Genomic DNA, 14,364 nt, shown 5'->3' with positions numbered 1-14,364 from the left:
AAGGCCCAATCACATTCCAGTATGCAAAACAAATGTAAGTGCAAATCACAAATCAGTATGCAAACATCCTTATCACTGCTGGTTAGTTTTTGAATGCTGACGTATAAAGATATAAGAATGTTGGTGACCAAACAGTTGTCGGTATTTGACTTCCATAGTATTTTGTTTTTCCTCGATACTATGGCTACAGTCAACTGTTTGGTCAACAACATTCTTCAAAATATCTTCTTTTGTGTTCAAAACCAGAAAAGAAACCCATAAAGGTTTGGAACAATGTAAGATTGAATAAATTATGGCAATTTTCATTTCAACTCCCCCTTTAAAGGTTTTCAAACTTTAAACTTATTTTTAAAAGTATAAATGTTTAGAAAAACTAAAAACGGAACTTTAACACCTAAATAAATGTTTAAAAATGTATAAATACTAGGGCTGTCAGTTTAACATGTCAACTTAATTAGTTATTAAAAAAAAAAAAAAAAAAAAAACATTTAACACGCTTGCCCCGTCCCCAGACATGTACATCATCTTAAATTTCATACAGTTGACTGATGATAAATATGATGCAGAGCAACAACTCCATACATGCAGTAATGCCTTAAAATTCAAGATAGTAGTGCAAAAAAATGCCCCTGTTTGTGTTTTGTCTCATATTTATACAGGTCACGTATTACACAGGCAGCAAATGCAATGTGACATGAGTGATGATTTTGTCCCGATCCATCACGAGTTTAAATGTGATTTTATACAACAGTTCAGTAAATAATGTTAATGTTTAAAGTATAACACAATGTCATGTCTTTGTGTTCAAATTTTGCAAATTTGCCGCTGCAGCCTAAATGTTGGTGTAATAAATTTTATGCTGAATCAGAATAATTATTTCTAAAGCTACAATTTGTAATGTCTACTTGATACTTTCTCATTTAACAAAAATAACTTTAAATAATCTTTTGTGGGTATTTTCAGTCAAATTTATTTTGTGATTAATTAGATGAATTAATTAGATTTAAAATGTATCGACTGACAACCCTAATAAACCAAGTTAATGGGGTTTTCACATTTTAATCTTAGGTTTTTTGTAAATATGCTTACAAAAGGTAAAAAAGGGCTAAAATAAAATAAAAATAATAATTATAAATTGATTGATAATTTTTTTTTTTTTTTTTTTTTAAATGTAAAATTAAATGAACAAATAAAATTAATAAGTGAAAAAGTGAATATTTTTAAAACTCAATAACATTATAAAGTGTAATGCAAGGAAAAGATACAATGCATTAAGAGCCAAGGGTGTAAACTTTTGAAACAGAATGAAGATGTGTACATTTTTCTTATTTTGCCTAAACACCATATTTTTTTAATGTAGTACTGTCCTTCAGAAGCTACAAAAGATACTTACATGTTTCCTAGAAGAGAAATTCAAATTCTCTGCTCTTAATGCATTGTGTTTCCTTTTGAAACATCAGTGAGTGTTTGAACCTTTTGTAATAGTTGCATATGAGTCTTTCAGTTGTCCTCAGTGTGAAAAGATGGATACAGTCACTGTTGGAAAGGGTTCAAGTACACAAAAAAATGCTGAAAAACCTAACAATTTGTGGGACCTGAATGATTTTTTTGAAGAACAGCAGGCAGTTTAAATGTTCAGGACAAACAAGGGACTCATGAACAACTATCACTAAAAAAAACAAAAACAACTTTTGATCGGGGTCATTTTTATAAATTCAACTATTATTTTCTCTTGCAGACTATATGTAAACGCCTCATATGTGAAATACCTTATTCAGGTGAGTACTAAATAAAAAATAACATGCATTTTGATCCCTCTTGTTTTGGTAAAATAATTAACATTTTGCAGATTCTGCAAGGTGTATGTAAACATTTGACAAACTACAAAAAAAAAAAAAAAAAAAAAAAAAAAAGTTAAAGTGCAAGTTAATGGGGATTTTTCTTTTTAGGAAAAAATAAGTCTTAATAGAAAGTCCAATGCAATTCCGCCTTGCAAGCACTACACATTTTCCCAGTTCATGCTGTTCACAAATATAGCACAATCCTGCCACCTTGTGGACAAACTGCTAATGCTAACCATATCTGCTAAAACCATCCATTATGTCATGCTCAACATTCCAGCTGCATGCATAATGCAAACTTTAAAATGTGAGGCCTTCTTCAGAGCATTTGCATATTTTTTCCAGTTAGTTAAGAGCAACAGCATCTCATTTTATTGCACCAGTAGGCTGAATTTCCAATTGCACCATAAAAAGGCAGCAGTTTGCAATATCTCCAGTATTTCCATAACAAATGGTTTACCATAAAACTATTTAAAATACACACAGACAGCACACTGCTGTGTATAAATGCAATCTGGGTAGTGTTGTGGGCGACAGGCTGCATATTCAAGCGTCAGATGCTTCAGCCTGCATGAACACAAGGCTATTGAGGCATTTCATCATGCCATTACTACACAGGTCAGCATTGTTTTGCTATGAGAGATTCTTCAATATGTATGTGAGAGCGTGTCCAATAGTGAGAGCGTGTGAGTGTGTGGTGGGGGTGACAGAGCAAGTCATTGTTGTGTACTTACATCGAAGCCTGTGTTCGGATCCCATCCTACATGACCGATGTGCCTGGAAAATATTGCGTTAAGCACAGTCAGACTGGCATAAACAACAACAATATAACATGAGGAAACAGAAAAAAACAAAGGTATGCCTTGTGTTATGCTGTAAATCCTTTTAAATTTGTATTTTGTTTGTAAATCTTTCATTCTGCTATATTATTAACTATATATATATATATATATATAAAAAGGAATTCATAAATAAATACATAAATTTAATTAAGTAAACTTTTTTTTTATAACATTTTCCAAGTTAAAGTTCTTGTGGATTTTCCACAGAATAAATAAAACAATATTAATACTAATAACATTAATGCACAAAAAAATAAAGCTAACAAATAAATACAGAAATAAATACATTTCTTAAAACAACTGAGTAATTTTTTTATTATTATTTAATATCATTTTTTTTAAGTTTAAGTTAATTTGGATTTTCCACTAAATAAATAAATAAATAAATAAATAAATAAATAATAATAATAATAATAATAATAATAATAATAATAATAATGTAAAAATAAGGCTAAATTGAATAAATAAATTTGTTAAAACAATTAACTACACTTTTCTTTAAATAACATTTTCAGATTTAAGACTTCAGATGTAGATTTGCCACAGAATTAATAAAACTACTACTACTACTACTACTACTACTACTACTAATGCAAAAAAAAAAAAGGCTAAATATAACATTAACATAAACGTAATAACATTTCCAAATTAATGTGGATTTTCCACAGAATAAATAAAAAAATAAAATACTACTACTACTAAACTAAAATAAATGAAAGATGAAAGAAAATAAATTAATTAAAAAAATAAATAAAATAAAAAATAAGGTTAAAATAAATAAATATAAATACACTTCTTAAAACAATTAAGTGAATATTTTTAAAATGTATTATCATTTTTTTTTATTTCAGTTGATGTGGATTTTCCATAGACTAAATAACAACAATGCAAAAAAAATAAATAAATAAAAATAAAGGCTAAAATAAATAAATACAGAAATACAATGTCTTTAATCAATTAAGTAAACAAGTTAAAAATTTCAAGTTTAAGTTTCCCATTTTGTAGATTTCCCACAGAATAAATAAAATAAATAAAATTATGCTCATGCAAAAACAAATTGAGGCTAAAATAAACATTTCTTTAAAATGTTATTAAATAATAATTAAATTTTTTTTAATAATAATAATAATTTAAAAATTCTTTAAAGTTTAAATTAACAGATTTTCTAACTTCAATCTAACATTTCTTTAAAAGTAGAAATTTCAAATAATATAAATAAATAAAAACACATTAAAGGTTAAAATATTTTTTAAAAACCTTTTCAAGTGTAATTTAATGGGAATTTTTAAACTTTAATTTTACATTTCTTAAAAAGTAAAACATTAAATAATGTAAATAACAAATAACAAAAACACATTAAGACTAAAAAATAAAACCTTTTTTAAGTGTAATGAATCCATAAATACATAAATTTCTTAAGTATTTTTTTTTTAACGTAATAACATTTTCAAGTTAAAGTTGATGTGGATTTTCCACAGAATAAAAAAAAATACATAAAATAATATTACCACTAATAACATTATTGCACAAAAATGTTAAGCTAACAAATAAATACAGAAATAAATACATTTCTTAAAACAATTAAGTAAACATTTTTTATTTAATATCATTTTCAAGTTTAAGTTAATGTGGATTTTCCACAGAATAAATAATAATACTAATAAGGCTAAAAAAAAAAAAACATTTTCAAGTGTAATGAATCCATAAATGCATAAATTTAAGTAAACTTTTTTTTTATATAATAACATTTTCAAGTTAAAGTTCATGTGGATTTTTCACAGAATAAATAAAATACATAAAATATTATTAATACTAATAACATTAATGCACAAAAAAATGTAAGCTAACAAATAAATACAGAAATAAATACATTTCTTTAAGTTAATGTGGATTTTCCACAGAATAAGTACTACTACTACTACTAATAATAATAACAACAATAAAATTTAATGGGGATTTTTAAACTTAAATTTTACATTTCTTTAAAAGTATAAGTTTCATAGAAACAAATATAGCACATTAAACAAATAAGCATTTAAATAATTTTGAAGTTAATACTAATTTAAATTAATAGTTAAATTAAAGACAACAAGTTAATGTTTAAGTGTATACTGTTTATGGAAACTAAAAATAGCATCAAGGCTATAAATAAAAGACAAACAATTTCTTTTAAAAATAAGTTAAATAAAAAAAAAAAAAAAAAAAAAACTTTTAAAAAATAAGTTTATAAAAAGATTGAATTCTATTTTTGGTAATAATATTGCATAAGAAATTTATAAGCAGTCATTTTTGACTGAGATCACCACAACTGTACCAAGGTAGAGGGGAAATCCTAAAATAAATAAATAAATAAATAAAAAAAGTACAAAAATTCTCTCAATTTTTTTTTTTTTTTAAGTTTTGCCATTTTTAATGGAAAAAGTGTTAAAAGCATAGAATATAAACTAAAAGCACTACAAATACTACAAGTTGCAGTGATTGTTTTTGAGCATACAGACAGAAAACGACATGAGAAAAAAAACTAAAGCCTCAGAAACGAAAAAAAAAAAAAAAAAAAAAAATCCAAAAGCAACATGACAACATTTAAATATGCATTACTGATGTCACTTCCTGCCAACACAGGAAGTACTGAAACTGCTATACTCACTGGAAGTTGCTTGGTGTCCCGATGTCAGCCTTAGTCAACTTCTTCCTCTTGCCCTTGACCTTCTTTTCCTTCTTGTTAAGGCCACTGTGCACCATGTTATTCATGTGGGTCACATTGAGTTTGTTGTTGATCTCGGGGTTCTTGATGTCCACCGTCGCCATCGGGAGTGTGGGTCCTGGGCACATGACAAAATTTATTAGCTGCTGCGTGAGAATCTCCAACCTGTTGCACACATTTCCCTGAGAGAGTGACAGGAGTCGTCTCGGGCCGAGAGCTCGGAGAGTTTGTGTTGCCAACAACAGCTGATTCTGTCCAGCGTAAGCAAAGAGGGGGCGGCACAATGAATGAATCACACACATTCCTGAAAGTTCATGTATTCAAAGTCCAGATGATGCTGGTGTGGTAAGAACAACAAATATTATAATAATAGTAGTAATAATAATACTCATAATTTGTATCAAAAACAAAGATTAAAACAAAAAATCAGTTTCAATTATTCAGCATCAGTAGTAAAATGAGGGGAAAAAGATCTTCATTTCAACTACATTGCATGAGATTTGTTTCATTCAAATAAACATGACCGCATTACGCAAATGTAGCATTGACCAAAACGGCCACAAGCGAAACTGAACCATGACATACACCGTGTCATAATGATTCTCATCATAGCAAAAATGTGGGTGATGAAGAGCAGCTTTCATAGAAAGGAACGCTGCTGGAACAACAGGCTTTGTGTCTGACTTTCCCCAAAACCACAAGCATCACTTAGCAGTCGCTTTCTAGACGGGCTGAGAGTTCAATCTGGAACACAGAGTCATGGACGACATCTGTCTGAATCTACAGGTCAAAAATTATTACTAATACATAATAATACATTTATCATCATAACACCTTTAATTTGCGGTGTGCAGAAAGGAAAAGTAACGTCATTTGGTTACATTATTTAATCATTTTTTAGCTAAGAGCCATTCACTCATAAGTTTATATTTCATGCATTTTTTTTTTTTTTTTTAACAATGGCATGAATAATATTATTAATAATAACATGACAAAAATTCTGTTTATGTATATAAAAGTATAAGTGCATAGTTATTGTTAAATAATAATAATAATAATAATAGTAAATAACTAGGTATAAAAATGTACAAATAAAACACATACATAGAAATATTGTTATTAACCAAATAAATAATAACAATATTAATAATTCAAATAAATAATGATTATAATAAAAGTATAATGGCATACATAGCTATTTTTATTTTTTTTATTATTATTATTATTATTATTATGCCATTTTTGCAATGCCATTTATAATAATAAAACTAATAATAATAATAATATTAATAGTTAAGTAATAATAAAAGTTAAGTAAAGTAAAATTCATAAATACTACCATCACCCTGTTTGCATTATATTCAGTTTTTAAACAATGTATAAATGTATAAATAAAATGTGTAAACATAATATTTTCTCAGTAATCGTAATAATAATAATAATAATAATAATAATAATAATAATAATAAGTTCTGTTCATGTATCAAAAAATTATCATATGTATCATAAAATGTATCATAAAAATGGTTATATACAAAAAAAGTTTAAATGTTATAATTAAATAATATTAAATAACTAAATACATAAACAATAAATAATGTTCATTTATCAGAATGTATAAGTAAAATGCAGTAAATTGAAAAAATATAATTGTGTCAATTTACTTTTACTTTTAACTTAATCTGTTTATGTATCAAAAATAAACAAATAAATAAATAAATAAATATATAAATACATAAATAAAATGCTTCAACATTATTAAATAACAACAACTGTTCATTTCTAAAAAATATAAAAATGTTCCAACATTATAATAATAATAAATCTGTTCATTTATCAAAAATGTATAAATAATGTTTAAACGTTATTATTACTTAATAACGATAACAATTGTTAATTTATATAAAAAAGGTTTAAACTATTTAATAATAATAATAATAATAATAATAATAATAATTATTATTATTATTATTATTATGCTCATTTAGAAAAAAATATAAATTAAATGTTTAAACAACTAATAAATAATAATAATAATAATAATAATAATAATAATAATAATAATAATAATAATGTTCATTTATCAAAAATGTATAAAAATGTTTAAACATTTTTATTACTTAATAATATAATAATAATAATAATAAACAACAGTTTACGCATTCTAATAATTCTTTGCGCCAAATGGAGGAATACTGCCCACCAATTACAGTTTAATAAATAAATAAATAAATAAATAAAATAAATAAATAAATAAAATAAATTTAAAACAGCTTCCCCTTCAAAAATGTCCAACTGTATCTCAAACGCTACAGACCAAAAGACTAGAGACCACGCCATGTCTAACACTGAGCAATAGTAATAATAATTCTGTTCATGTAGTCTAACAATTCTAAAATGTCTTAAGTAGCACAAATATATTTGTAGCAATAGCCAACAATACACTGTATGGGTCAAAAAGATTGATCTTTCTTTTATGCCAAATATCATTAGGATATTCAGTAAAGATCATGTTCCATGAAGATATTTTGTAAATTTCTTACTGTAAATACATCAAATTTTTGATTAGTAATATGCATTGCTAAGAACTTTATTTGGACAACGATTTTCTCAATATTTAGATTTTTTTGCACTGTCAGATTTCAGATTTTCAAATACATGCATCTCAAAATATTGTCCTATCCTAACAAACCATACATCAACGGAAAGCTTATTTATTCAGCTTTTAGATGATGTATACATGTCAAAAAAAAAAAAAACATTTACCCTTATGACTGGTTTTGTGGTCCAGGGTCACAAACAACTGCCAAATAACTAAGAGCCTTGACAACTTAACGCTAACCGAAAACTAATAAGGCCTTCAAACTCCTTAAAAAGTTACACAAAACTTCTCCAACATCACTCCTTCTGAAAACACCCAAGAGATTCTCTGCTCACATCCACGTCCCAGTTTTGAAACACACGCTCACCGCTTCACTACAATTGTGAGGACTCACAGCAGAGCTGCTGAACCCTACCTTGGGTGAGAGCCACGAGTTCCCCGTGACCTCCACCGTGACCCAGAGCACCTCCCGAGAGGACGTCCTCCGTAGAGATGGAGGCTCTGTCACCGCCGAGTTTCAGCAGCGCACTGAAACAAGGCTGAGGTAAAGACGCGTTCAGTTCATCCCCTGACAACACCAAACACTGCAAGGGCACCAATCTACCATCTGGCCTCGAAACGCTCTCTAAAAACTCCTCGGACGGGGCCGACAAGAAAGTCGTGCAGAACATCATCTCATCTGCGGCCCAGCATTAAGGCGTGAAGCTACGGTAGCTAGCTAATTTCAGCGTAGCGAGGAGCTAGCAAGCTAAGCAACCTCCAGAGACGCTCTTTAAACCATTTGTGAGTCTTTGGCCGTCAACCAAACCAATCCCACTCATGCTAGTCAAATCCTGAAAAATTACAAATGCAGAATATTACGTAAGAACTGCTAATCCAGTTTAATCTCTGAAATTTGATGTAAGCATTACAACTCTTCAACTGCATGCAAAGCCACATGCTTTTTATAAAAGCACAAGCAAGTGTGTTTTTGGCTTCATGTTTCACTGATTAGCTTCTCTACTGATCAATGCTAAATTGAGGTGTTTCTGTGGACACCTTTATATCAGAGATAAAGCGGCTATTACTGAGCATGCTCACATAGATATCAACTACCAATCTAGTTACACAATGAGGAAGCGGAGGGAAAGGAAATGTGCTGGAGAAAGATTACGTGTGCTTTTTTTTTTTTTTTGCAGGTGGACACCTTATACAACACTAATACTGAGAGCGCTACGACGTGTCACATAAATCTGATTTGAAGAGCTTCATTTTTCATAGTGTTGTCAAGCAGGGGCATATTATGCTTGGAACAATTGCTGTAAATTATGAATGTGGTTTTGAAATGTGAACAGATTGCACTGAGGGAAAAAAAAAGGAATTGGCCTCCAGAGCTGCCGTAACAAATCTAGGACAAATATGTTGACTTAACGTCACAGATAATAACATTTCAGACTGGAAATTATTCTGACTGGCTGGTAATGCTTTAAAAAAAAAAAAAAAAAATAGGGCTGAATTCCTTGGAAAGTGTAAATACTGTGGTGCTGTCATAACATTGGTTTGTTTGTTTGAGGCTCCTGATGTGTCAGAAACTCTGGCTGAACTAATAATGTGAGTTTGAGGGCGGGGCTATCTGTTTGGTCAACCAATGGTAGGCGTGGGGAGTGGTCAGGATTATTAGAGTTCACATTTAATTACCACAAGAAATCAAAATTATAGTAATGTGTTAAATGTACAGTCTTTCTCTTTTAGGAAAATGAACCAAATATTTGATGGTGCATGGGTGTACACAATTTTAATTAAACTTAAGCTTTTATTTTATGTATTTGTAATTAAACTATTAAATTATTTTAAATAAAATAAATAAAAAGTTACATATTTACAATTATTATTATTACAACAAAAATATGAATATAAAACATATTTAAATCTAATAATTATCAAAAGTACTACATAAATAAAAACACTACATTTAAAAAATATATAATTAGAAAACAAGCACTAGTAATAGTAAATCAGCCTGGTTCAGTGGTTTGTAAAATAAAAGACAATAAAAGAATAGCAGGAATATAATAATAATAATAATAATAATAATAATAATAATAAAAAAAACAACAATATAATAATATACACAACTAATATTTGATGAGCCATCCAAAAACAACAGTAGTAGTAGTAATAATAATAATAATAATAATAATAAACGTTTATAATATAAATAACAGCATATAAATAATATTATATATACATATAAACAAAAAACAATTGATGAGCCCTCAAAAAAAAAAAAAAAAAAAACAGTAATATATTAATAACAATAATAATAATAATAATAATAATAATAATAATAAAAATAACAGTATATAAATAATTATATGTGGATAAACAAATAATAACTGATGAGCCCTTAAAAAAAATAACATTACTAATGAATTATAGTATTATTATAATATAAAAAATATTTGATGAGACATCCAAATAAAGTAATATAATAATAAAAAATAGAAACAATTACAGTATATTAATAAAAATGACATTATTATAATTATAATTACAGTAATATAATATTATATATATATATATATATATATATATATATATATATATATATATATATATATATATATATATATATATATGATGAGCCTTCAAAAATAACAGCAATATAATAATAATAATAATAATAATAATAATATTGATAATAATAATACATGATATCATTATTAAAAAATATTTGATGAGCCTTAAAAAAAATAATAAAACAATAATAATAATAATAATAATAATAATAATAATAATAATAATAATAACAATAAATTATATTTAAAATATAACGGTATATTAATAAAAATGACAGTTCTTTATTAATAAAATAATGTTAATACTACTAATAAAATAAACAAATAATAATTGATGAGCCCTCAAATACACCCTGCCCCAAATTATTTCTTCAATAGGAAATACTCTGGAAAATATAATAAACAAACAAACAAACAAAAACAACCCACCTCCCCCACACATAAATAAATAAAATAAAATACTAATAGAATAAAATAAAATAAAATATCCTGTTGCAGGCTACTGAGATGAAACAAACAAGATAATTTAGTAACTAGCAACCACAGCTTCTAAGGGATGTCAAGCCAGCGGTGCAACCCTGATAAACGTCCATGAGAAACTCTTTAAAATAAGTGTGGAAGCGTGGTCTCTTTGATGTAATTGAATGGGAGAGAGCTGCAGCAGTGCAGTGGCATGGAATGATCCATGTGGCATACATATGGCTCCCAGTGCACAGATTGACCTCAGGCTTCCAGTCAGGGGTTGAACGCTACTCTCATGTAGGTCATGTACAATGCAGATACGTGTTTGTGTGAATCACGCTCATGCCTGACGACACAAGAATAGGTTTTGATTTCTGTGGAAGATACATTATGTACATGTGTGCATTCTATCAAAAAGGGGATTTAGAAAAAAACAACAACAGCAAACACAAACTGATTAGCACTTTAAATTCATGAGTGAATGTAAGTACCAGGACACATACCATTTGGTGGGTCACGCCTTTTCTCTGCAAAAACAAAATTAACATTGTTAAAACGTGGAGGCCGAATTAAAAGACTAGTGAGGTCAGTAACAGAGAGGAAAAGAGCCGGTAGGTCACCCAGAGGAGAGGGAATGGTTAAATTACGTTAGTTTTGGAAAGGTTAGGGAAGAAGATGGTAAACAGAGGTGCCCTGAGCTCTGCGCCCTTTCTCAAGACAACAACATCCACAAATTAATGCTTTTATTTGGGGTTTACTTAACCAATTTTTTTTTTCGTTTTACCATATTTTTAGCACCAACATTTGTTCATATGAAAACTGATAATATTCTTATAACCTTGATCTTAAAGGTGAAGTGTTATTCTATTTTGGTACTGTGAAAATGTTAAAATACTTTATGTACTCCTTGTCATCTCAATGACAGTTCCTCAGCAAATTCATATTTTTAAAAGCTCTCATACACAAATATTTTGTTTTTATTTTACAGTGTAAACTATATGTAAACTATATGTAAACTATATATATATATATATATATAGTTTACATATAGTTTACATATAGTTTACACTGTAAAATAAAAACAAAATATTTGTGTATGAGAGAAAAATATGAATTTGAGAACTGTCATTGAGATGACAAGAGTTAATTTTTATTTTCATTTAAAATTTTTATATTTATAAAAATAACGTGTGTGTGTGTGTGTGTATATATATATATACACACACACACATACAGTTTTTTTATTATGTTTATTATCAGATTTGTATTTTATACATTATATATAAAATATTTTTTAAATAATAAATAAAACAAAAAAAACAATATTTCTTTTTATGTTTACTACTATATTTATAAATGTATCAAATATTTATATTTTATTTTATTTTTATTATTATTTATATTATTATTATTTTTTTAAATAAAAAAATATATATTGTTTTTTATTATATTTTATATATTTAAAGTATTTTATATAATTAATATTAATTTATTTATTTCTTAATTTATTATTTTCGTATTTTATATATTACTTATGTATATTAAATATAAACTATTTTTTAAAAATCATAAAATAAATTATTTCTCATTATATATTGTTTATTATAAATTTATTATTTAATCACTTGTTTTATTATTTTTTATTTTTTAGTTCAGTATCATTCAAAAGTTTGGGGTCAATAAAAAAGATTCATGCTTTTCAAAGCATCAAGTCTGCTTTTATTTAATCAAAAATACAGGAAAACAGCAATATAGCGAAATTTTATTTTAAAATATTGTTTAAATGTAATTTATTCCTGTGATCAAAGCTGAATTCTCAGCATTATTACTCCAGTCTTCAGTGTCACACGATCATTCAGAAATCAATCCAATATGCTGATTTAATGCTCAAGAAACATTTATCATCAATGTTGGAAACAGCTGTGCTGCTTTGTATTTTTGTGGAAATTCAGGATTTCAGGATTCTTTGATGAACGGAAAACTCAAAAGAACAGCATTTATTTGAAATAAAAATGTTAAGTAACATTATATATGTTTTTACTGTATTTTATGATCATTTTAATGCTTTCTTGCTGGGGGAAAAAAAAAAAAAAAAAAAAAAAAAAAAAAAGTATTTTCCAATAAAAAGAGTAAAATCAATAGAATATTAATCTATTTTAAATTCCATTTGGTGCCACTAATAGCAACAAGTTTCACACTTCACCTTTAACAACAGCAAGATAACCAAACGATTCACTGTACGTAAACGTAATCAAACTGCACAAGAAGTGATCCAACATGTTTGTTCGTAATTCAACCACATTAAATGTAAAGAGAGGGCAGGCAAAGCAGACACAGGAGGCGTATAAGGCACCAGGGCCTCTTTAAAAGTCAGTTAGTGCAGAGAGAAGCTTAAACTTCAAAGCCCAGCATGCAAAACAGAGCAGGAAGTACTGGAACCCAGCCAGGAAGTGAGGAGAGAGACTGCTGCGTTTACAAGAGGGACATGAGGAGAAAAGGCCCACTGTGAAGGTTTTACGACACACCCTATGGAGAGAAAACCAGCACACTTGCCACACTACGACAGATTACAACTACAGACTGAGAGGAACAGGAGGAAAGATGGGGAGAGATAAACAACTGCGAATGAGCAGCCGGCAACAGGAAATAACAGGTTAACAAGAAAACGTGAGCTTAATAAATGAGTGTGTTGAAGGACACGTTCACCCAAAAATGACAAACTCTTCCACAAGTCATTACAAACCCAAACCCTAAATTATGATAATAATGTTCTATAAGCTTCGAGTTTTATTTTAATTATTCTGTAGCATTACCATAGATATGTGTGGCAAATTTAGGTCTTTGTTCATCAAGTCTGAATCAGTTCATGAACTGTAATGTCACAGGTTCGATTCACAGATGAAACATCCCTCACTATTCTTATGACCAAGCCAAGAGGAACTGGACTGCATGGATTTTAACTAATCACATGAAACTATTTCATGATTAAAAGAAAAAAAAAAAAAGGGTCATACAAGACACTTTTTTCTTGACATCTTAAAGCTGAATTTTAATGCTTAATGTTCAAGAAATGGCAGTAGCTACAGCATTTTTACCATAAAGAAGTCCTTAAATATTAAATATTAAGTGGACATTTGAATTAAATGCTATTTAGTCAATATTAAACAAGGATTAGATCATGCAGTAAAGTGTAAAAACAATCGTCAGGCCGTTGGCGCCCTCTGCTGGCTTTTGATATAATGCATAACGTACATATGTTATGATTATATTGTTTTATTACATTATATAATTTCTTTTGTTCAGTAAAAGCATATTGCTTTCGATATTTTATTTGAACCTGTTACTACTGCCTCAT

The 14,364-nt window shown here is 27.9% G+C and overlaps 1 protein-coding gene across 2 annotated transcripts in view; it reads right to left on the bottom strand.

Moving 5' to 3' along the window:
* wasla (WASP like actin nucleation promoting factor a) overlaps positions 1-14,364 on the bottom strand; it is a 34,964-nt gene that overhangs the window by 7,486 nt on the left and 13,114 nt on the right. Inside the window, exons 5-7 of one of the 2 annotated variants that reach the window (XM_051099377.1) lie at positions 11,513-11,536; positions 5,331-5,505; positions 2,576-2,618 (exon numbers count right to left, since the gene is read on the bottom strand). In XM_051099377.1, the coding sequence (XP_050955334.1) occupies positions 2,576-2,618; positions 5,331-5,505; positions 11,513-11,536 (242 nt within the window). The remainder of the gene's footprint in view (positions 1-2,575; positions 2,619-5,330; positions 5,506-11,512; positions 11,537-14,364) is intronic. The other variant, XM_051099378.1, reaches the window with a different exon arrangement.

Source organism: Labeo rohita, chromosome 25, assembly GCF_022985175.1.
Source record: "Labeo rohita strain BAU-BD-2019 chromosome 25, IGBB_LRoh.1.0, whole genome shotgun sequence".
NCBI classification, from domain to species: Eukaryota; Metazoa; Chordata; class Actinopteri; order Cypriniformes; family Cyprinidae; genus Labeo; species Labeo rohita.
Note: the sequence above shows the minus strand (reverse complement) of the source record. Positions and strands in the feature narration are given on the sequence as shown.